General features: G+C 33.9%; 1 protein-coding gene across 1 annotated transcript; it reads right to left on the reverse strand.

Moving 5' to 3' along the window:
• Positions 1-435: 435 nt before the first annotated feature.
• Positions 436-22,486, reverse strand: LOC134274604 (centromere protein I-like). The gene is made up of 18 exons (XM_062756882.1): positions 22,354-22,486; positions 21,436-21,570; positions 21,026-21,144; positions 20,463-20,570; positions 20,137-20,232; positions 19,661-19,750; positions 19,177-19,329; positions 15,574-15,741; positions 14,945-15,065; positions 14,681-14,769; positions 14,460-14,577; positions 14,171-14,235; positions 8,335-8,429; positions 7,938-8,091; positions 7,237-7,358; positions 5,186-5,456; positions 4,979-5,020; positions 436-1,040 (listed from the first exon to the last, which is right to left on the reverse strand). The coding sequence occupies exons 1-18, from the start codon at positions 22,409-22,411 to the stop codon at positions 927-929; spliced, it is 2,118 nt and encodes a 705-aa protein (XP_062612866.1). The 5' UTR covers positions 22,412-22,486; the 3' UTR covers positions 436-926.
• Between the last annotated feature and the right edge of the window lie 1,963 nt (positions 22,487-24,449).

Genomic DNA, 24,449 nt, shown 5'->3' on the forward strand with positions numbered 1-24,449 from the left:
GGCAATTTTTCAGCCACGGAAAACGACCATGAAGAAAAAGATTAAAAAAGGGAAAAGATGGGTCTTTAAAAGAACAAATAGTACAAACAATTAAAATCTGTGAAAAGGGCACTGATCAAGACACCCTTGTTAATTTACGAACTTTGATCTAACATATCGGTCCTATTCTTTTTCTTCCTGTTTACTGCATATGTATCCTTTTAAATTTTCTATAGCTAGATCAAGATTGTATTAATAAGACCCTTGTATAAACATTTTTAGATAATATCTATTTTCAGAGAACTGTGTTCCTTTATAATATTTACTAGTATGTTATCTATAGTAATTTTAAGTTATTTTAAGTCAAGATATTAAAAAATGTCAAAAGAGTGGAAAGAGATTAAGAAATACAACATAAAAAAAAAAAGAATTTTCTTCTTTTATATTTTTATTGCACTCCATATCTTCAACAGATAACGTAAATTATAACAGAAAACTTGCCTAATCCATAACGCATTGGTTATAAAAAAAACATTGGCCACATTAGACAGCATTATAAACAAAGGAATTAGCTGAAAATGACTTCATCTTTATATCCAATTTGGCAAAATTATGGATTAGATAACCCCAGGATTAGACAAGTTCACTGTATACTTTAAAATAAACTAAAAGAAGACTCTGCCCATTATACTTTAAAGTGTACATTATAAGTAAGTTTACTTTGTCTTTACTATTAAGGGTACAATATGTAAGACAGAGAACTATGTATTGAAATCTAACTCCAAACCTCAAGACAGAACAACAATATTACCCCCTCTTTTTTCCTATTCATATATTTAATCATTCACTTGATTCAAATCTTTAAATTGAATTCACTTCCTGTCAATTTAGTAGTTCAGTGAAAGATAAAACATCCTCCTCAGTTTTCGGAGCGGACCTTTCTATCGTCAGGTAACGGTAGTAGTAGACAGTCTATATCTGGTTATTGTGTTTGTTATAAATTCCTTGACTTCGCTGATGTTCTCTCTTTGTAAAAATTCCATAAATGTGTCGCGGACCTCCTACAAAAAAAAAAAAAACAACACTTCCATCTTAGTTGAATGAGCAATTTTTTAAAGAATGTGCTCAAGAATTGCAGTTGTTTATTTGTTTTTAGTGAAAAATAAAAAGGACAGGAGTTTTATTTTTGGTTTCTTTTTTTTTTCAAACTGAAAGGGCAATATTTCTGTGAAAATAATTGATAAAATAACATGTAAGAGTTTGTTAAGTACAAGCAAATTCAAAGAATTGTGGTTCCCCGCTTTCGGTGTCTTTGTTGGTGAGATGTCATTTTTATGACATATAACCCCAAGGTGAAAGGGTCTGAGTTGTTGGTTTCTTAAGTCCTGTCACAAGTTTACATATGTGAAGGATGAAAACCCTAACCCTAACCGTTCAAAAGATGTGGCAAAGGGTAAAGTTTTTTTAAAGTAGGTCAAATACAAAGTCAAGGACAAAGGGTTTAACTTCTTGGTATCCAATAAAAAGTCTTCTCACAAGGAATACATATGTGAAGTATAAAAGCCCTAGCCCTTGCCGTTCAAAAGTTATGTTCAAGGTTAAACTTTTTCATTAGTATGTAAATCTCCAAGGTCAAGATCAAAAGGTCAAAGATGTTGGTATTCAATGAAAGGTCTTGCCACAAAAAATACATGTGTGAAATATGAAAGTCCTAGTATCTACCATTCAAAAGTTGTGACCAAGGTTAAAGTTTTTGAAAAGTAGTTCAAACTCAAAAGTTAAGGTCAAAAGGTAAAAGTTCTTGGTATCCAATGAAAAGTTTTTTTACAAGGATTACATACGTAAAGTACAAAAGCCCTAGCCCTTACCGTTCAAAAGTAATGGTCAAGGTTAAACTTTTTCATAAGTACATAAATCTCCAAGGTCAATGTCAAAAGGTCAAAGTTGTTGGTATCCAATGAAAGGTCTTGCTACAAAGAATAAATATGTAAAATATGAAAATCCTATTATCTACCGTTCAAAAGTTATAACCAAGGTTAAAATTTTGAAAAAGTAGTTTAAACTCCAAGGTCAAGGTCAAAGGGTAAAAGTTCTTGGTATCAAATAAAAGGTCTTTTAACAAGGATTACATATGTGAAGTATGAAAGCCCTAGCCCTTACTGTTTAAAAGTTATGTTCAAGGTTAAACTTTTTCATAAGTACGTCAATCTCCAAGGTTAAGGTCAAAGTTGTTGATATCTAATGAAAGGTCTTAGTACAAAGAATAAATATATGAAATATGAAGTCCTAGTATCTACCGTTCAAAAGTTGTGACCAAGGTTGAAGTTTTTAAAAAGTAGTTCAAACTCCAAGGTCAAAGGGTAAAAGTTCTTGGTATCCAATGAAAGGTCTATTAACAAGGATTGCATATGTGAAGTACGAAAGCCCTATCCCTTACTGTTCAAAAGTTTTGGTCAAGGTTAAAGTTTTTCATAAGTACATAATTCTCCAATGTCAAGGTCAAAGGTCAAAGTTGTTGGCATCCAATGAAAGGTCTTGCCACAAAGAATTACATATGTGAAGTACAAAAGCCCTAGCCCTAACCATTCAAAAGTTATGGTTAAGGTTAAAGTTTTTTTCATAAGTACATAAATCTCCAAGGTCAAGGTCAAAAGGTCAAAGATCTTGGCATCCAATGAAAGGTCTTGTCACAGGAAAAACATATGTGAAATACGAACGTCCTTTTACTTACCATTCAAAAGTTGTGGCCAAAGTAAAAGTTTGGAAATTTTGTGTTAAAATGGGTCAAACTCCAAGGTCAAGGTCAAAAGGTCAAATTTGGTGGTACCCAAAGAAAGGTCCACACACAAGGACTACACATGTGAGATATGAAAATCATTGCTCCACTAAATCAAAAGTTATGGGCAAGGTTAAAGTTTTTGTGACGGACAGACTGACAGACAGACGAATGAGATTTAATGTCCCCTCGCTTTCGCGAAAGCGGGGGACAAAAATTCAAACAATTATAACTTGAAAGCAATATTGGTCTGAAAAGACACTTCAAATTGACAAAGTTATAAAGTATTAATAGACATTACTGTGATTAAGAGTTATCTCTCTTATCAGAGTATTGATCAACCTTAAATCATTCTAGTCAGGAAATAAATAAAACAAGAGGCCCAGGGGCCACATCGCTCACCTGAGCACATCGGGCTTGAATTTACCCCCCCCCCCCCCCTCCAGGCATTCATCATTTGTACAAACTAGAATCTACACTACCTGAGGATGATTCCATAAAAAGATCACTAATCATAGCTTTGAAGTACTTGAAAAGAAGATTTTAAAAGGTTTCCCTATATATCCCTATGTAAAACTTGGGTTGGCCATTTTGGCCCCACCCTTGCCCCAGGGGTCATGATTTGAACAAACTTGAATCTACACTACCTGAGGATGATTCCACTTGAGTTTCATCTTTCCTGGCCCAGTGGATCTTCAGAAGGATTTTTAAAGATATTTCCTATATATTCCTATTTAAAACTTGGGTCGGCCATTTTGGCCCCACCCTTGCATCGGGGGTCATGATTTGAACAAACTTGAATCTACACTACCTGAGGATGATTCCACATGAGTTTCATCTTTCCTGGACCAGTGGTTCTGGAGAAGAAGATTTTTAAAGATTTTTCCTATATATTCCTATGTAAAACAAGGGTCAGCTATTTTGGCCCCACCCTTGCCCCGGGGGCCATGATTTGAACAAACTTGAATCTACACTACCTGAGGATGATTCCACATGAGTTTCATCTTTCCTGGCCCAGTGGTTCTGGAGAAGAAGATTTTTAAAGATTTTTCCTATATTATATTCCTATGTAAAATTTGGGTCGGCCATTTTGGCCCCACCCTTGCCCCAGGGGTCATGATTTGAACAAACTTGAATCTACACTACCTGAGGATGATTCCACATGAGTTTCATCTTTCCTGGCCCAGTGGTTCTGGAGAAGAAGATTTTTAAAGATTTTTCCTATATATTCCTATGTAAAACTTGGGTCGGCCATTTTGGCCCCACCCTTGCCCCGGGGGTCATGATTTGAACAAACTTGAATCTACACTACCTGAGGATGATTCCACATGAGTTTCATCTTTCCTGTCCTAGTGGTTCTTGAGAAGAAGATTTTAAAAAAATTTTCCTATATATTCCTATGTAAAACAAGGGTCAGCTATTTTGGCCCCACCCTTGCCCCGGGGGTCATGATTTGAACAAACTTGAATCTACACTTCCTGAGGATGCTTTCACATGAGTTTCATTTTTCCTGGCCCATCGGTTCTGGAGAAGATTTTTTTAAAATGCCATTAATTTTTAACAAATTTATGATTATCTCCCCTTGGAAAAGGGCCTGGCCCTTCATTTGAATAAACTTGAATCCCCTTCACCCAAGGATACTTTGTGCCAAGTTTGGTTGAAATCGGCCCAGTGCTTCTTGAGAAGAAGATGAAAATGTGAAAAGTTTACGACAACAACGACGACGACAACGACGGACAAATTTTGATCAGAAAAGCTCACTTGAGCCTTCGGCTCAGGTGAGCTAAAAATTATGTTCTGATGATGTTTTATCAAATAGGAAGTTGTACTACAGTACAAAAAACCTCAGTTTGTTGTTCTCAGAAATAAATATTTTGATACAACTTCTGTATGTTAATGAATAATACAAAGACATCTACTGCACTAAATTGAAAATATAATTCAATCTTCATGAGTGTAAATGTATTTTAAAAATTTTCTAGTTTTTCATTCTAAAAAATGCTCCCATTAAAAGACTACCAAACCCCTGGCATGTCTTTAAAGTAAGATTTGAGCAAAAATTATTTATATGTATACCTTATGAAATGCTAGAATTATATCAATCTTTAACACCAAGAACTTAGTCACAAGAATATCACTTTTCAATAAATACCACAATAAATTTAGGATGATTTATCCACCCTGCGCCAGTGTACCTTCTGTAAAGTTTGTGAATTAACTTACCTGAATTCCCCGTGGGTGTCCAATGTGCTCCTTTGGCTGTGTCTGAAATATTAAAAATGCATGAAACAAATTTTTTCTCGGGATAATAAAAAATCTCAGATGTATTTTAAAGCATAATTCACCTCGATACATTTCAAAACTGAAGTCTCTCATATGTAATTCTCAAAAAAAAAAATAAAAGAAGATTGTACACATTTTGCCGCTTACCTCTTTCAGAAAGAGGAGAGAGAAGGGAAGAAAAGCTTGGTGGAGATACAAGGAGAGTCCGTCGTTTGAGCCCCCATCCAGGAGTGTGGAGTCGAAGTTGAAGTACGAGTCAGTTCGGCCGTGGGTGAAGGCCTTTCTCCTCCACAGCGTGTCACAGAGGTCCATGATCACGATGTTCAGGCTGTGGACCGTCTCCTTCAGCCGCAGTCTAACAGCCTCACTCTCCGTCCCCTTCAGGTCATTCTTAAGTTTCTGGCAGTTCTCCTTATATCTGTTGGACAGAAAGGTCAGAACAATTATGTAAACATTTCTTTTTTATTTGAGTTAAGATTTGTATATACATTGAAGATTACAAAAATAGGAAAAATACATGTATCTCTTTTCTCTTGCTGTACAGTATCTTAAAATCATGGAAGATTTTAGACAAAAAAAGATCCATGTACATAATTATGTAAATAGCTGGAAGCCAATGAGCTACAAGACTCATCTTGGCCACATTGTTTCCTGCCATATGAGTGTGTACTTGTTAAACCCTACTAATCAACAAAGAGTAAGACAAATACCTCATATATATCCCAATGGTTATATCGTTCAAAGGTGACAGTTCAACACGACATTAAAAAATTGAACTCAATTCATCTGTATACAAAGATTGACAGTAGTACTCATAAAAGGTCTTCAACAAACTAACAGCAATCAATCTTTGAGGTCAGTAGACTATCTTATAGGTCAGCAGTCAACATAGAGATATCCCGACTTATCCTTATTTTCTGTTGTGTGAGGTTATAATATTATAAAACATATAGTCAGGAATAGGCTTTCTACATCAGTTTATCATAATCTACTCAAAAATTTCAATGTCAAAGTTCAAGGTTCAAGGTTGAAGTCATCTAAGACTGGTTCTGGAATACCTTTCTCTGATTGGCTGGCAAGAAGATAGTCCTCCCATAAGTTTATACCCTTCATAGCTTCCGTTAACAAATTTCAAGGCAAATATCAATAACAATTGAAAACATAAGAACTTGTAAATAGAAAATCATTGAAATCAGTGATTGGGATAAGCACGCACCCTGCGCCATAGTCGCATTAAATTTTAAAATGTCACATTAAAATTAAAAACGCTGCGCCATCGTGGCACATATATAATCATGCACTACATACTTTTAAACTTTGAGATTTCCCCCAAGCGCTTGTACTTTCCCACAACAATCGCTGTCAATTTACGCTTGAAAAAATAGTATTTAATGTCGTTCAGTTACAGCGTTCTCATGACTTTCTTTTCCCTAGTATCTAATGAAACAGTTACGTGTTTTCTGATTGGCTAACACGCACGAAATAAAATGGTGTCAGGAGTGCAGCATGCCACCTTAGAAAATACCTCATACTGGTAAAGGGCAGACTTTTCTCAATTTTAACAATCCTAACAAACAGAATTCAAGTAAATCCGTAGTAAATGACTCGGAACTTCGACGGAAGTATAACATGCTGACAGAACGAATGGAGATGAATCTGACGGTAAGGCTGATGATGTAGTCTCGGAGGAAAAACATTTAACATGAATTGGAGGGAAGCAGTATAGATCTTAACCAGGCTTTAAATCATTTTAAAGATGTCAAACATCGGAGACAAAAAATAAAGAATTGAAGTTAAATTGCAGTGTTTATTTATTTTCTGACACTAGTGAATTTAAATATAACTAATTTTGTATCTTTTAATATCGTCATTCAATAATTTGACAATTTCAATTAAGTAAAGTCAACTGAAATTCTAACAGCAACTTATCAATTGCAAGTTTGAAACTAGGAAATGTCCCATTAAAAATTCTGTTTGGCGCATTGAATTTTGAAATGTCCCATTTACACTGATTTGGAGTGCGCCATTGTCACATTTACTCCCTAGCTTATCCCAATCACTGTGAAATGGAAGGGGGGATCTGTAAGAGCTACACATTTGAATAAAATATGGATGGACAACACGTTCCACTATGGACTCATTTGTTCTTCAACCAAGCCACAGAGTTTCTTAATGGTTTACGACAATATTTGTTTTACCTATTAATAATGCCACATAGTCTAGCGGGTCCCATTGCATTGTCAGTCAGAAAGGCTCTGATAATGTGCCGGCTAGGCAAATATACACATGGTAGATCATAGCGGGTATACAATGTGGATACCTGGTAAAATATCAAAACAATATCACAGTATTGCAACAATTGATATCATAATATAATAAGAAGCTAAGAGGCTACATCACTCACCTGAGTAACCCTATGTTATATTCCTCTAATTGAATAAATAAATAGTTTCCCTATTATGTCTGGACCCAATGACCCGGGGTAGGATTTGAAAAATTTTCAATCTACAAAACCTCATATCCTTCCAAGTTTTAGCTGCTCTTGAGGAAATTTTTTCCCATTATATGTAAATTCAATGATAAGTTTGATTACTTTGAGGCAAGACCTTACCCCAGGTGCTTTGATTTCAACACATAAGTTTCATTTCTTCGAGCCGTGTTGTTAGAATGGGAGCCCCCCCCCTTTTTTTTTACTTTAATTTAATTTTTTTTTACATGTTCAAAACATTAGAAATTTACAGACAGATTGACAACTAAGGATATAGGCATATGATGGACAACAGATGATCGGAATAATGGTCGAGGTTGCAACTCAGGGGAGCTAGAAATCAGATTAAATTATGATGTGTGTAAACCAATTACAAGTCCCTAATTGCCACAGATAGACAGACAGACATACCATTTCGCTGAAGGTGAGGGTGAAATGAAGCAGAAGATTATGGTTGTTTTCCAGTGTCAGGCCGGCACAGTTAAGTCTGTCTACAAACTGAATAAGTCCCTGAACTGTGGACAGTGGCTCAAATGGTCCTATGTCATCTTCAAAGATGGACACGCTGTCCAAATAAAATCAATACAAACAAGAATATGATAATACAACTTTCATCTCCAATAAACATGATGAATTTTACTATCATTTTAAGGAATTTTTGCATTTGTCTTAAAGAAAATGTGTTGCTTACATAAAATAACAATTTAAATAATTCTAGTCTCAGCAAAATTGACTGAACCTTCACATAAAAAGACTTCAATGATATTATCAGCGTTTAAAATGTACTGAATAGAACTGCACTGCTCACCTAGGCTTTGAATCGGGATATTTCTGATTGTATCTGTGTATTTCCACCACTACGTAATTACGCAGCAGCTGTGTCAAACACATAGTTATCTGGCACTGTATAAAAATTATACTCAGACATAAAGTAATCATTAAAACAAAGTTTATGTAAGGCCATAATAAAAAAAAATCCTAGATTCTCATCCAAATTTTTTGAAAATTCAAGGCAGGCGGGTTGGCTTTTATTATATATTTTTTCTCCATTTCGCAGATTTTTTATTGACCTGGTCAATCAGTGCAGATTTATCTAATACCAAAATAAAAGTCATAGTAAAGGTCCATTTTCTCTTACTTCTTATCATCACCAATCTATCACAACCAATGACCCTTGTTTAATATATACATGTATTACAGCAATTACCATCTTAAAGTTGAATGGTAGTTGAATACCGAACTCGATCAAAATTAAGATAAAGAAAAACAGAAATTTAAACAAGAGGCCCACGGGCCTTATAGGTCACCCGAGTATCATGTAACAACTTTCCAACAATCGAATTTGGTTCTGTTTTAAACCAGAGGCCATGAAATTCACAATTCTGAAAGAGGCACCATTGCTTATCATAATTATAAACTTAGCATGCTTACTCTATTTACTTAATACCTAGAGATAGATCAGAGTAAAAAAGAGAAAATGCACTTCCACTATGTAACCAGTTGTGCACCACACCCCAAAGGAACCACTGACCCTGGAGCTACATATTTCCAAATTTTGGAAATTTTATCCTAATTTTACTTAATCATAAATGGTTGATTAATACCTAGGAGCAGATTTCAAAGCATTTATTTTCAGACTATGTAACCCTCCCCCATACTTGACCCAGGGATATGAAATTAACCATTTTGCTAGATGCACCTTTCTTCATCCTAAATAAATATACTTGGATCATTAGCATAACACCCAGGAGCAAAGGAAAAGATTGTCAAAGAATTAATGTATTTTCACTATATAAACAAAAGAGACCCCCCCCCCCCCGACACAGGGACTATGAAATTCACCAATTTGGTTTAGGCATTATAACTTTATACTAAGTTAGTTAATTTAATACCAAGGAGCAGAGAAGACGATTTTGAAAAAAATAATGCATTTTCACTATATAATCAATATAGCCCCGCCCTAACCCTAACACCAGAACCCCTGATCCCAAGGGGCCATAAATTTCACAATTTTGGATGAGGCACCCTTGCTCATCATAACTATGTACTTAGTTTAATTAATACCCAGGAGCACAGAAGAATATTTTTAAAGAATTAATGCATTTTCACTATATAGTCAATAGAGCCCCGCCCTTACACCAGAACCCCTGACCCTGGGGCCATAAAATTCACAATTTTGGAAGAGACATTCTTGCTCATCATAACTATGTGCATACCGTAAATCTGGAAATTTTTACGTCGATTTATTTTTGGGAGTTTGGGTCAAAAAGCTGTGGATTAATTTTTACGCTTCAAATTTTTACGAATTGTCACTGGTGCTAAAAGTAAAAATCACTGAAGATTTTCATATCAGGTTATTTTTCAAATAATATGCCCAGTTTGAATACCACCAATATACTCGCAACGCGGAAAGAAATTGCAAAATCGCTCCGGGATTTGCACTGAAAATAATTTCTTAATCAATTATAACAAACATTTTAAAGGTTGTGTATGCCTTTTAACCTAAATTATAATGCAAATGAAGAAAAAATATAACTAATTTTCTCAACGTTTGGTTTTTTTTCTCACCTAAAATTTACACGCCGCGTTTACATTTGGAACTCCCTAGTAAATGCACTGAGTTTGAGTTATCGCCCGTGTTGATACACAGTTAGATAAAATGACAGTTCTCTCTTTATTGGCAAATTAATTGATGAAAATAATTAAAAAGGGACTTACCGCCTCAGTGCTTGTCAAATAATTGGACGATATTGCATATAATGAGGGCAATTTACACGCACGGGTAATTAACTTGTAGTTATATAGTAGACTAGTGTAAACAGGTTTCTTTTAAAAATAACCAGTGCTTACCGACGCCTATTCACTGAGTTAAAAAACGACACGCGTTCTCAGAAAAAAATTCTTCACATGTTGATTTATTTTTAAGAAAAATATTTTTGCGAATGCAATGTACGCGCAAATTTGCTAAAAATTTATCTACAGTAAAAATTTCCAGATTTACGGTAGTTAGTTTATTTAATACCCAGAAGCAGAGAAGATTTCAAAGAGTTAATGCATTTTCACTATATAATCAATAGAGCCCTGCCCTAACACCAGAACTCTGACCCTGAGGCCATAAAATTCACAACTTTGGAAGAGGCACTTTTGCTCATCATAACTATGTACTTAGTTAGTTCATTTAAAACCCAGGAGCAGAGAAGAAGATTTTCAAAGAAATAATGCATTTTCACTATATAATCTATATAGCCGCACCCTAAGACTAGAACCCCTGACCCTGGGGCCATGAATTTCACAATTTTGGTAGAAGACTCAATGCTCATTACATTCATGCTAACAGTTTGCCTGCTTGATGTCCAGGAGTAAAGAAGAGATTTTTAAAGATTTCATTAATTTTAGTGGTTTTGGCCCCTCAGGCCCAAGGGGGGCAGGGACCATGAAATTCACAATTTATGTTCCTCCTCACCCATGGATGCTGTATACCAAATTTGGTTGAAATTGCTTTAGTGGTTTCAGAGAAGAAGCTGAAAATGTTTAAATGTTAACACACGACGCACAACGGACGAAAAGGGATAGCAATAGGTCACCTGAGTGACGCGGTGACCTAAAAATTGAGGCGGGGGAAAAAAATTAGGGGCAAGCGGGGATGAGAATTTAGGAATATTTTTGTTATGGCCTAATAATAATTATAAATTCATGATAAAGACTAAGTGTGACACTGACTCAGAGAGACTTGTCCGAGTTTTTTTTTTATCCATTCATATCACCCACATTCAAAAATCCAACTCTTTTATTTACCTAAATTGAACGACATTTGACCAAAACCTGAATGCTGTGTACTTGACCTAAAAATTGATTTTCACTCTAACACATAAAAACCTTTCAAATGCTTTCATTCATGCAAAACCTATATTTTTTGGTGTCAATGACTTATTTATGGTAATTATAATAAAGAAGTATATAATGAAAAAACATCAGAGATACTCAAGCTGTAGATAATCAACTAAAAAGAGTCATAAACATCCTAAAATGACATATAATGAAGGCTATTGATTAATTTCCTTTTTTTGTTTTGATAAAATACACCTTCTAGGAAACAAAATGCATGTACATACTGCTGAAGTACTTTTTTCCGCGTGGTATTAATTTACACTATGTACACACACGGCCACAAATTCTCCGCGGAAAACTGTCCACGCATTCTTAATATAAATGTAAGGCATATAGTGACAGTCTAGGAAATCCGCATAATTTTCTATCTGCGAATTAAACAGAAATAAAGATTCTGCGGAATTATGACCCCGTGGAAAAAAGTATGTCTACAGTATATACAAACGTAATACATGCATGTAGTGGCTTTATCACGAAGTTTTTATTTTGTTTTAATATATAGACATTCATATTCTTCATACTACATATAATTTTTTTTTTACTTAAATGGAGTACAAGGGGTTATCAGAAAAAATTGTGGACTGATGCAATAAAATTAATACTATGTAGTCGTTGATTACAAAATCTTAAGGAATATAAAACAATAAAAGTTTAAGAAGTATTAAAAATTTCATCTTGATATATTTGCCATTTTATTATTATGTAAAAACGACATTATATGATCACCTGGCACTGTAGCCAATAAGTTTCACAACGTCCGACAACATCAATGTTTTCCAATGTTACTACCTCTACCTCATACACTTATCCTTATGAGATTCCTTGGAGTTGAGTAAGAACTTGAATCTGTCCTGTTTATTTAAGGACTGTAAAGTCTAATATTTACATTGTCATTAACGGCTGCTCTCAATGCATATAATATTGCAAATGGATTTGTACATACAGAAAGATCTTCGTTTGATTATGCCAGCATATTTTGGTTCTTAGAGTTTAATGTCTACAACACGATTAATGTCACAGTTTGACGTGATTGACTTTTAATCAACACCTTGACTAAAATCTGTGCATCTCTCATATCTCTGAATCTTTTGGCATTAAAAAGCAAGTACTCTGTATGCATTTCATTTCTGTGTATTCAGTTAAAACATTTCCTAGGTCTATAGCATTTTTTTTCAGGGACTAAACTTTATAGAATGTTGTAAAAAGAAACTCCTCCTCCTTCCATATGAAAGTAAAATAAAATTTTATGAATCATGATACAGGATGAAGTAAAAAATGAACATTTAACGGAAGAAATGTGTTCCATCACATGACAGAATTAACATGATTTTTAGAAGACAAATGCTCATATCAACAAGATCAAAAGAGTTTTTCTGTTCAACTCAAGTTGAAAAAAAATAATGACATCATGTTTGGGTTGCGCAGCCTGGACAAAAAAATTTCTGATTTGATAAAAAATAGAACTTTTGATTTGTAATTTATTCTATAAGTAGAAAAGATGATGCTAACTAAATATTTTAAAAAATCATTGATGTACCTAAAGCAGTTTTCATTTTATGGCGCTAGTCCACTTACTTTTTGATAATCCTTTTACACACAACATATGAACTACAGCAAACTGAAAAGCTTGTTACAGGCCTGTAGCAAATTTTTCAAAGTGGAGGGGGGAGGGGGAGTTTCAAACTAGAACTGTCCAAACGGGACAAAATACCCCCCGTTGCGTTTTTCAGAAGTAAGTTTTTCCATAATAAAGATATGTATCACACATGCATTATGAAATTTTTCTTCCAGTGACCTTGAACTTCCCCAAATGACCTTGGGTCAAGGTCATGACACACCCTTGGGTCATGGGCAATCTTTGTGTGAAATGGGAACCTACCAAGTTTATCCATAAGAAAGATATTGACCAGACACGATTTTATGAAATTTTTCTTCAAGTGACCTTGAACTTCCCCAAATGACCTTGGGTCAAGGTCATGACAAACTCTTGGGTCATGGGCAATCTTTGTGTGGAATGAGAACCTACTAAGTTTATCCATAAGAAAGATATGGACCGGACACAAATTATGAATTTTACTTCCAATGACCTTGAACTTCCCCAAATGACCTTGGGTCAAGGTCATGACACACCCTATTGTCGTGGGCTATCTTTGTGTGAAATAAGATCCTACCAAATTTATCTGTAAAAAAGATATGGACCGGACACAAATTATGAAATTTTTCATATTTCATTTTGAGAAAAATCAAACACTGAGTTCACCTCAGTTCATATCATTAGCTAAGTCTTGTATTATTCAACCAATTGTACGCAGTACTTTCGTGGTGTAATGCTTATCTGCGAATACTAAAGCGTACCTGTACGCTCTGCTTTAATATGCATATTTTGAAAATTTCAATGCATATTTCTGCAAATTTGCACCTTATCTGGAGCTCTGTTTATGAAACTTGTTTGTTTAACATCCCTAGCAAGAATTTTTCACTCATACGGAGACACCACCATTTACCCGTGGAAAGCTGCAAATTTTGACATATACTCCCCCATTACTCTGCACTTACGGCCATTTTGCAGTGAGGGATCTTTTTTGCAGCAGCTACTACTGAGAAAACGGACCTCGGTTTATATGATCACACCCAAAGGACCGTTCTTCACGTTTGATAGTGGGATTGGAACCCGCAACATAGGAATCAACTCCATACTCTGTGGCTCTGTGCCACACGTGCCACTTATGATACTAATAATGAAAGTGTTAACATACCTTAATAAAAACAGAAGTTCTGACGTACAGTTTCCTCAATGGGTCCAAAACGTTCTCATTTAACACTAAAATAAATACCATAAATAGTTCTATGATATATCATCCTTCAATGAGATAACTTTTATTTTTTGTTGAAATGTTAATTCTTAGCAGAGATATATACAAAAAGTATGTTTATTTTCTTAGATTATTAAAGAATGTGTATTGTAAAATGTAATGCTTTAGGTATGATAATAATTAAAACAAACAAATTAACATACATACACACACACAAACAAAGTTAATTTACATGAGAACGGGTAGAGTCTACATCTGGTAATGAGTCTGAACATGTGTTGTCTGAAGTCCATTCCATTCCAGACCTGAAGATAACGGAATAAAATCTGATCCACCGCCGGTATGCCTTCCTGTAAAACAAACACACGACAGTAAAATGTTACAGGATTATCTCAAAATGTTTTCAGTTTACGTCTTTATTTTTAAACCCAAAAGGCAGACAAATGGAAAAACCTGAATGAACTCTGTGAACTGTATGAGTTTCTCCAGTATGGACTCGATTCTCGGGAAACAAGAGGGGGTAACTGTACTATCCAGGAGTTCTACAAAGACAAAAAATTCAGTTTTCAAACATCTCCTCAAAAATGATCACTATATTATGTAGATTTAATTTGATGGGAGTCATATTTGATTCTCTCTTAAATGCACAGACTCATTTTGCATTTGAAATTTATTTGCTAGAAGAGTCATGTTACATTCTGTGAGTATGATGCCTACCATCACAGAGAGTGTCCTGGAGCCAGTAAGAAAATCGGCAGGTCATCAACGGGTCAGCACTGTACGACATAAAACACTGGAGTAACGGACTCCTCAAAGCTGCACCCATCTGGCTCGGTAACTGAAATTACAATATTATATCATAAAACACTGAAGTTTCCGACTCCTCAATGCCACACCCATCTGGCTCGGTAACTGAAATTACAACAATTTCTGATTCTATTTAGACACTAAGACTTACCTTTGTTCTACTATTCTAACCGTGAACATACAATCAAAGCATATTATCCTGATCTCAAAGGGACCGAGAAAAAAACTTCGAAATAAGAGTATTCTTGATATTCAGAGTAAAATATTCCAGGTATCAGTAGTTGACTTTTGACTCCAATATATCCACGGCATTCAAGATATCAGTGCTTGAGATACCAAAGTTCAGCTGTATTTTAAGTTGCATAGGGTAATAAGGGAGTTTGGATAATCTGTTTGCAGATTCAATTCAGATTGCAGAGTTCAATTTTTGAGATTTTTGTTTCTATGATCTAATTTTTTGCAAAATTTTGTACACCTAAATATAAAATAAGTACACACTAATCAAATGACCTCTTCAATGTTTATACAGTTTATCATACCTCTACTTTATCTGGGTTCCTCAGTAGTGTGTCTATATCGGGTATCTGTACAAAAGGAATAGGTTTTTCCTCCAGCATGGCAATCAGGCGGCTGGACATCTTCACCGTCAGGTTAGACCGGCTGGAGTGGACCACTGGGATAGGCTCCATCTTCCTCCTCTTGGCAGGCTAAAAATAGAAAGTCAAAATCAGGCTAGTACAGTCCCTGAAACGTTCTACTTTCCCACCTGAACGGTGAACGAACGGTGAACGAACGCAGAGCGGACGGTGAGTGAACGATGTGGGAACGGTGAACGCAACTTGGTGAACGATGTGTGAACAGTGAACGGTGAGTGAACGCAGTACGCGAACGGATTGTGAAAGGAGCGCGAACGCGAGTGCAAAGTGAACGGTGAACGCAAGATGAACGATTTATTCGGAATGCCTTTGGTCTTTTCCTTGCATTGAAATTATTCTTTTATTCTATAATTCAAATGTCATCAATAAATATTAAATAAAACAAAAGAAAAACAAAAGAGAAATAAATAGATAGATAAATAAATAAATAAATAAATAAATAAATAATAAAAATAAAATTCTGCACATACGTATGTTTAAATCGATATTTTAATAACATGATTTTAATCGCCGTCAAACGTGTATTTGTTACAGTGTGTAGTTAAAAAATAAATTAATTTTATATAGTAAATAATTATACTAATTCTTTTAACTAATAAAATAACGTGGCATTTAGAAGATGAAACTACTACTGAGATAAACAATAGATAAATAAATAAATTAATTAATTAATTAATAAATTAATTGATTAATCAATAAATAAATAAAAACGTTTTTTCTGCACATACCTATGTTGAAATCGATATTTTAATAACATGAATTTAATCGCCGTCAAACGTGTATTTGTTACCGCGTGTAGTTAAAAATTAAATTAATCTACTAATATAGTAAATAATTATGCTTATTCTTTTCACTAATAAAATAATGTGGACTTCTGAAGATAAAACTACTACTTATAGAATGAATTAATTACAATGTACGGGGTTGAAACAACCGTACATGTATTTCTGTGCCACAGCGATTCTGAGTAAAATAACGGATTTTTTTAAAAAATTTACAATTATCTGTTGACATTGACTGTTATCGTATTGCATAAAAATTCTCGTTTTATTTAAATTCTACTGCAAAATATTCTATATGTATGTGCCTTTATATTCTTTTATGACGATTATTTTAGCTAACTTCTTCATGTATCTGTAGACATTTCCCGGCCGTGATTATACTCGGTCAAGATGTTGGAAAGAGGCATTCAAATTATTTGTAATACATGCGTAGATTAAATTTTCAAAACTAAATAAGTAATGTGTTGTCATAATTTTTATTGAACAGAGAAATGTACGAGAGAGAGAAAGAGAGAGAGAGAGATAACCCCCTCGATTCTCAGATATATATTGTATCAAATAAAAATTCTTATTATTTTTCCTAAATATTCCAAGCAATAAAAGTAATCTTTTTCTTTTAGATTAACAAATCCATTTGACAGTAATCATTGGCTTTTATTTTCCATCTTCAAGTTCACACAGCTCACAGGAAGTCCGTGCTACATTTGTAGTAGCGTGCTTGTGCTGTCAATCAAAATAATTCGACACAGTGGGGATGTGGAAATCGCATTTCACCGAACATGCCGAAGGCAAAGAGTCACTTAGTATTCCAAGAAATTTAAATATTTTTCCCTATCACTTCTAGATCTGATTTTTGCATTCCTGCAGAAAAAAAATAATTCGAATATATACTTGGAAGGATTAAGTTTTAAATTGAATGTGAAACATATTCCCTGCCAATCTAGAATACTTCTGTCGGCACAAATTTATACTAAAACACTATTGTTTAATGACTGTTTGACGTTGGTTTTAAGACTGATTTTCTTGTGTTACAATAAAAATTAAATATAAATTAAATTATACTGTAAAAACTCAATAAGAATTTAATTTCGGAAAAAAAGGCACCAGGGGGGGGGGGGGGGGGGGGTCTTAATTATACTGAATGGCAAAAAACATATTTTTAAAAATATGTTTAGGTACGGTGAAGGAAGGAATTTTCTTTCTCTAATAATACACTATTTAAAACAGTTGGTCTTTTCTAAAATTTAAAACCACACCATCAATTTAATTATCTCTAAAGATATTTAATTAACTGAATATTTGCAGTACTGTTCATAATTCTCAAACCTACATGTAGTTTAAATACGTGTTACTGTAGAAATATTTTTTTTTTGTATTCTTGTTCTGTAAAAGACTTGGATTAATTATTATACATCCATTTATAAATTGTTTTCTTTAAAATTACACCAAATTGATGCCGTGCGTGAAACATTGGTACATTGCCCTTTTTTAAAGTTAATATTTTATCATCGTGCTACATACATGTAGGTACTTAATGTATTAATTATTATTTTTCCAGGGAAAATTCATGAAATAAGTAAAAGCCGAGTTATAATAATACAAATATAAATATCTTAGATAATTTTTGCAATGAAATAATTATTCTTCAAATACGATATCTAAGTTATTTAATTAAAAAACATGTAAATCCTTACCATCAAAAAGATAAGTCCTTTCACTTCGGAGTTCCGAATGACAGTAAAGACTGAACGATAAGTGAACGGTGAACGCAAGGTGAACGCAAAGTAAACGGAACGAAGAGCGAACGGTGAACGTTTTGTGAACGGTGAACGCGAGCGCAAGGTGAACGGTGAACGCAATACTGTGAATGAAGAGCGAACGGTGAACGCACGCTGAACGAACGGAAAAATGGGAAAGTAGAACGTTTCAGGGACTGTAATACAAGTCAAAATCAGGCTAGTAATACAAGTCAAAATCAGGCTAGTACATGTAATACAAGTCAAAATCAGGCTAGTAATACAAGTCAAAATCAGGCTAGTAATACAAGTCAAAATCAGAGTACACAGTAGTTATTAATTAAGAAGGAGGGTTGGGATATCTATTCTGTTCACTAAATTTAAATGCAAAGTTTTTAAACTTTTCATCATTGTGGCTATTGAAGTATTCCAACTTTTCAAATATTTGTTCTATTAAGAAATGAATCTAATTTTTTGAACATTCATGAGGTTATGAACTACAACGCTTCACGCCGGCATATTTCATGAAGCGCATTTGCGCTTCATGATAAATATGCCGGCGTGAAGCGTTGTAGTTAATATACCTCATGAATCTTCAAAAAATTAAATTCATTTCTTATATTTAAATTATATTTCTGATGACTTTCCATAAATTTACGCCGTTCAATTGTCATTTTTAAAACAAAACAGTGTGCACTATATTTTTGACTTTTTGATGTCGAGAGCGGTATTATGACGTAACAATGTAGATATTCATGCTTGTTCGTGATGCATACCTAATGTAGTTCATGAGAAAAAATTCTGCATTTTTTTTGTAAAGAATCATAGGGGAAATTGATTGGAAATGTAAATATTCAACAATAAACACAAATGTTTTTGTAATTCCAAGAGCCACAACTCTTATTAATCTGTTAAATGATTAAAATGTTTTCATTGATCAATAGAATAGTAAATTCTGAGCCACTTACTGGAATCCCCTGCAGCATTGTGGTTTCGGCGGCTCTAAGTTTCTCTGACAACTCCAGCGACAGCTTAAGGTGGGACGTCTCTATATTCTGGTTCCCTTCCTGGACTTCCCTTATAATAGAACACCACTGTCTGTCCCTGGTGGGGAAAAAGTGCTGCAACAAAACAATTAACTAGACTGACCTCCCCTTTAATCCTGTATCATTTCTTTATTCTTATTCACTAGAATTGAAACCAAGCAATTGTTTTTAAATATAATGTTCTAATTCAGTCCACTGAAAGCTTAATATTGACCATAGTCGCACATATTTAAATTCCATAACTAAAAGAGATTTACACATTTAGACAAAACAGAAATTTTGAAGTTCAATTTATATCAAAATTATTCCTTATTTAACCAACTACTAAAGAATATCAATCATTAACTGGAATGAATAATTTTCGCTGGTCTAACTTTACAAGAGTTGAGGATTTCCAGTAGTCTACCTTTTTGGTACTCGGAATTACAATGGACACCAGGTTTGGAAAGTACAATTTGTAAATCGACAACAGTCCAATGAGGTACGACTGGGGGCCCTGTCAAAATAGGAAATAAAACAAAGATATTGAAGGTGCTAAACAACATATCTGGAGCCATTTAAATCTGAAGGCATAAATTTTTTTCCTTTGTTAAACTGAATTTTTTCCCATTCTCTTCTAAAAATCCAAAATGTAATGAACACAGTTCATGTAATTTTTAAAATCTTGTTACAGTATACAGTAAAACTCGTTTAGTACGAACACGGATATTGCGAATTCACGGATATTGCGAAGTCATTTTGAATCCCCAGTTATATAAATTTAATGAATTTCTTATACGGTTATAACGAATTACGGATATAGCGAAGTAATTTCAAAGGTCCCAGCGACTTCGTTATAACCGAGTTTTGCTGTATGAGTAAAATCAAAGAGTTTGATAATACCAGTTTGGTTTGTAGATCTAGCAGCTTTCTAACTCTGAACAATCGAACATCTTCCTTCCTGGTTAACAGGTAAAGCAGATGGCAGATATAGGGCGTCTACAAAAGTCATGTAATGTTAACCCCAAATGTTTATCAAGTTAATCAATTTCCATAATTAATAAAACTTGGTGAAAAATCTATGTGTAAAAATAATTGTTAATCTCTAATTTTTTTCCAAGAAGATAATGCAAAAATACATCAACATCACAAATGGGCTTCAACATCAGAAATGGGCTCAAATTGTCCTTGAATTTCATTTTTTTAAACAACATGGTACATGTACCTACCAAGATGGAGTTTTCAATAAAACAGAAAAGTAGGTATCCCAGCTTCTGAAGTGTCTCTTTTTTGTCGATGTAGTCATATACTGCAATCAGCAGTCTCAAAAGCATGGCCTGAAATAGATGTAATATCATCAACAAAAATCAAGAAGACAAAAAAACAAACAAGCTCACTCTTGACATTAGTTCTTACTTTTAGGAAAGTAATACGAAATGAAAAGGTGAGACTGGGATCAAAAGTGAGCTCATCATAGTTAGATATGACCCTGGGACCTGATCAGAATTATACAACACAGAGATTAACTGTCTCATAAGCAAGACCCAAGACAAATGTTATAATCTAAGTCAACAAAAATTCTGACCAAGGATATGCAGCACCGTAATATTAAAAGTCTTCAAACCTAAGAAGCATGGCTCGAAATAGCACTTAAATCTAATTCCACATCAGTAAATCCTGTTCATATCCATAGATCAAAAGACAAGACACAGATTTTCTCATGGCATAAATTTTTTTTAAAAATTTGGTTTAAATTTTTGTTTCAAATATTTCACAACTTGGATCCACCTACCTGGATTTTGCTGGATGGGATGTTGGAACAAATGTAGGAAATAGACACCATCACAGCCCTGTCTGGGAACTCCTTGGCTGGAATCAGGCATCTTATCAGCTTACAGCTGATATCATCACCTGAAAATACAATAATATCATCAGCTGGAATTACAATCTTACTTTTCTTAACCATAAAAACTTTCATAAATTGTGTTTATTTGCTCTGTATTACCTTAAAGAATAATATTATACGAGAGAATGATTTGTTTTTTAGAATACTGTCTTTTAAGTAATTACCTGAAAATAAAGTTCTTGCAAATAAACAATCTAATCAGCTAACAACTTTAATATGACCTTCTGGAATAATAATAACAATCTTTTCAGCTTACAATTTATATTTACAATTAATCATTTAGTTCATATTTTTACCATGGCGTCCGCTGGCAGCAACTTCACAAAGTGCGATAATATTGTCTGCAGATATGCCTAGACTTTTTGAAACCCTCTCCAGCGTCTCCAAAGCCTCTGACAATTGTACATTGCCCCTCCTTTTCATTTTCTCTTCTGTTGAATATAGAACACATTTATATTTACCACAACAGAGATGATTATTTAAAATTTCGTGTTACACTTCTGAGCTTTCATTTCCATCTACCATGTCTACTGTGAGCACACCGTATAAATGGGTTATGCAGCATGTTGAATTTACCAAATAAATCCAATGTTGTCTGTAATTTTCTATATACATGATATAGGCAGTACTTTCAAATTAATAATAAATGTCATTTTCCATCTGTCTCACAGGACTTAAGAGTGATCACTTTTACAATAAATTTGCATTTACTTTTTTAGAAATGTACATTTAAATCTCAATATACAAATTTTTATATCCATTTTCTTTAAATATATATGGCAGTTACGCTTCCTTTGAACTTAGAAGGTTCTTCATTCCTCAAACAATGTTTAAATTACTGGTATGAGGGGATCTTACAATTCTTAACAATTCTTACAGTCCAAGAGTTTACAGAGTTATGGATAATAACTTGCAAACTTCTTCATGCAAACAAAATTTTTTTTGTTTACTTTTGGTGTTGATTTTATTAGATGGAAAAATTTTCATTAAAAACTTTACCATAAATTAATCAAGCAAAAATGCTTTGAGTAACTAACTAATGCTTTGTTGGTAGTTCTATGTAACTATATGTAGCGATTGTAAAAAGATTACTAAGTAACATAATATTATTATTAAATACAGCAGCTGATACACTAGACAGTTGTCCAGGGGTATTTCAAAATTGTTACAAATTAAAATTTGATACCATATGACGCTAACAAAGACATCTTTACCCTTAACAAAATATTCTACTGCATCTGCAATTCCTTTGTCTTTGTCCAGTGTAGGCATCTTGTGTTTTCTGAGGGCTACATTCTTTTGATTAAATTGATAGGACCGTTGGACGATTCTGAATTGGCCGCCAAAAGTAAACACAATATTTATGGTATTCCGAACCCGACCCTTAAACTCCTAACAACAATCACCGTCGAACGGATCAAACGGCTTTTTAAATTAAAATAAAAATATATTATTATATAAGTTTTGGAGATGGTATGTATTTGGTTATCATTATTTAGTACATAAAAATAAAACATCAACATTGCTTTTTTTTTTTAAATACACTTTTTATTAGATATTCAATTGATATGGAATGCGCCATATACGACAGCTAACTGCTTACTGCCAACTGCTGACTGCTTACTGCCAACTGTCAGCTGCTTACTGCCAACTGCCACACATATTTGAATAAATTATATATTTTTATTGATATTTATATGAATTTTTACAAAAAAAAAAAAAAGAAAAAAGGCACGGATCCAGGACATTTTTTCCAAGGGGGTCACCGTGGTAATATTGAATTGAATAAAATGACCAATATGTTTTATCATATGTAATATTCAATATATGCGGTTGATAAAGTACATTTTTAATTTTTTCCTATTTGAAATAGGTAATAAAATGACTATTTTCTGCTTTTAATCTTTAAAGAAGCCCCCACCCACCCACCCACGCCCCCCTCCCCTGGAGACAACAATACCTTTGAAGGGAGGATAATAATAAAAAAGATTTGTCGTTTCGCAGAGAAAGATGTTTGAAAATAAATTTCCGTTTTCCATAATATTCTATAGTTAAAAATTTCCTCAAATTAAAGATGTATATCTCTGTGTGTCATAATGTTTCACATGCATAGAAGGGGGGGGGGGGGCATTTAAAATTTGTACAGTCATACGTTAAATGAACTAAACGAACTACTACCGGTATAACTGACCTTGGACCCTCCACTTAGAATACGCCGATCAAACATTTATATCTCTTTGATTGTACAAATAAAATATGTTTTACATGCATAGATCTAGAGAGAGGGGTCCTGAACACCCCTCTGAAATTTGCAAAGTTATCCCCCCACCCTCCCCAACCGAAAATGTGGATTTGTGTTAAGTTGGTATGAAAAATGTCATACACATGAAGGTATGACGCATAAGAACCCCTCTCCCCGGCCGAAATAATTTTTCACATTTAGGAAAGGACTTCACGTATTTTTTTCTTGTCAAGAAATTTCTGGGTTGAATTTTTTACCTGAGTGACCCTCTTGGAAAAATGTCCTATAGATCCGCGCTTTTTTTTTAATTTACATAAATATCAATATAAAAATAAAATTTATTCAAATATGTGTGGCAGTTGGCAGTAAGCAGTTGGCTGTCGTACATGGCATTCCATAAATTGATGCATTCATTAATGTTAACAGCAAATTTTAGCTCTAAAGTGTCTTACTTGCTAATAAAACATTTTTCTTTATTTTTTCTGAAAAAATGCGCACACAAAAATCATTTAAAATAATTAAGAGCAAATATCAGCCTTTCAATGCAGAAACAATATTCTAAAAGGGATTGTCCACATGCAGGTACTTGGGTCTTGCATGATTTATTATAAAGTTTTTTTTTTTTTTTTTTTTTTTTACATATCAATACGGTACATACATATTTATAAATCAAAACCCAAGTTCCTATGAGAACGTTCTAGAGATCTATTAAATAGCTCCTCCTCAATATAATTTACTAGATCTGTTCTTGTATGACATTTTTCACTTTGTAAATACTAAGTATAAGATTTTCCTAGGTGCGTACTTTTGCAAGGTCTGTGCAGCTGTGGTCAGCCGACCATATTTTGGACATAATTTACACCGATTCCTGCAGACCAAACCTATGTGTTTCTTTTTTTTATATCTTTAATCAAATGCGATGCAGCGATGAACTTTTTTCACTCAATTTTCTCGCTGCGCAATACAGGTCTAAACTATTAAACAGGCGAAATTCGTTCTGCGCTGCGAGAGTGATGTGTATATAATGGCCTTGAGAAGTACAGAATACGTATATCCAAATAAAAGTGC

Source organism: Saccostrea cucullata, unplaced genomic scaffold (genome assembly GCF_032062105.1).
Source record: "Saccostrea cucullata isolate Sc308-1 unplaced genomic scaffold, CSIRO_AGI_Scuc_v1 ctg2331, whole genome shotgun sequence".
Classification (NCBI taxonomy): Eukaryota; Metazoa; Mollusca; class Bivalvia; order Ostreida; family Ostreidae; genus Saccostrea; species Saccostrea cuccullata.

What these genes read in the sequence shown, in the direction of transcription:
- LOC134274604 (XM_062756882.1), bottom strand. Translation starts at nt 22,411, where the DNA reads ATGCCTACACTGGACAAAGACAAAGGAATTGCAGATGCAGTAGAATAT. An exon ending in AGTAGAATATTTTGTTAAGG is followed by an intron (nt 21,571 to 22,353) that starts GTAAAGATGTCT and finishes TATATTCAACAG; the next exon opens with AAGAGAAAATGAAAAGGAGG. An exon ending in AGTTCACAGAGTTCATTCAG is followed by an intron (nt 14,578 to 14,680) that starts GTTTTTCCATTT and finishes TTTGTTTTACAG; the next exon opens with GAAGGCATACCGGCGGTGGA.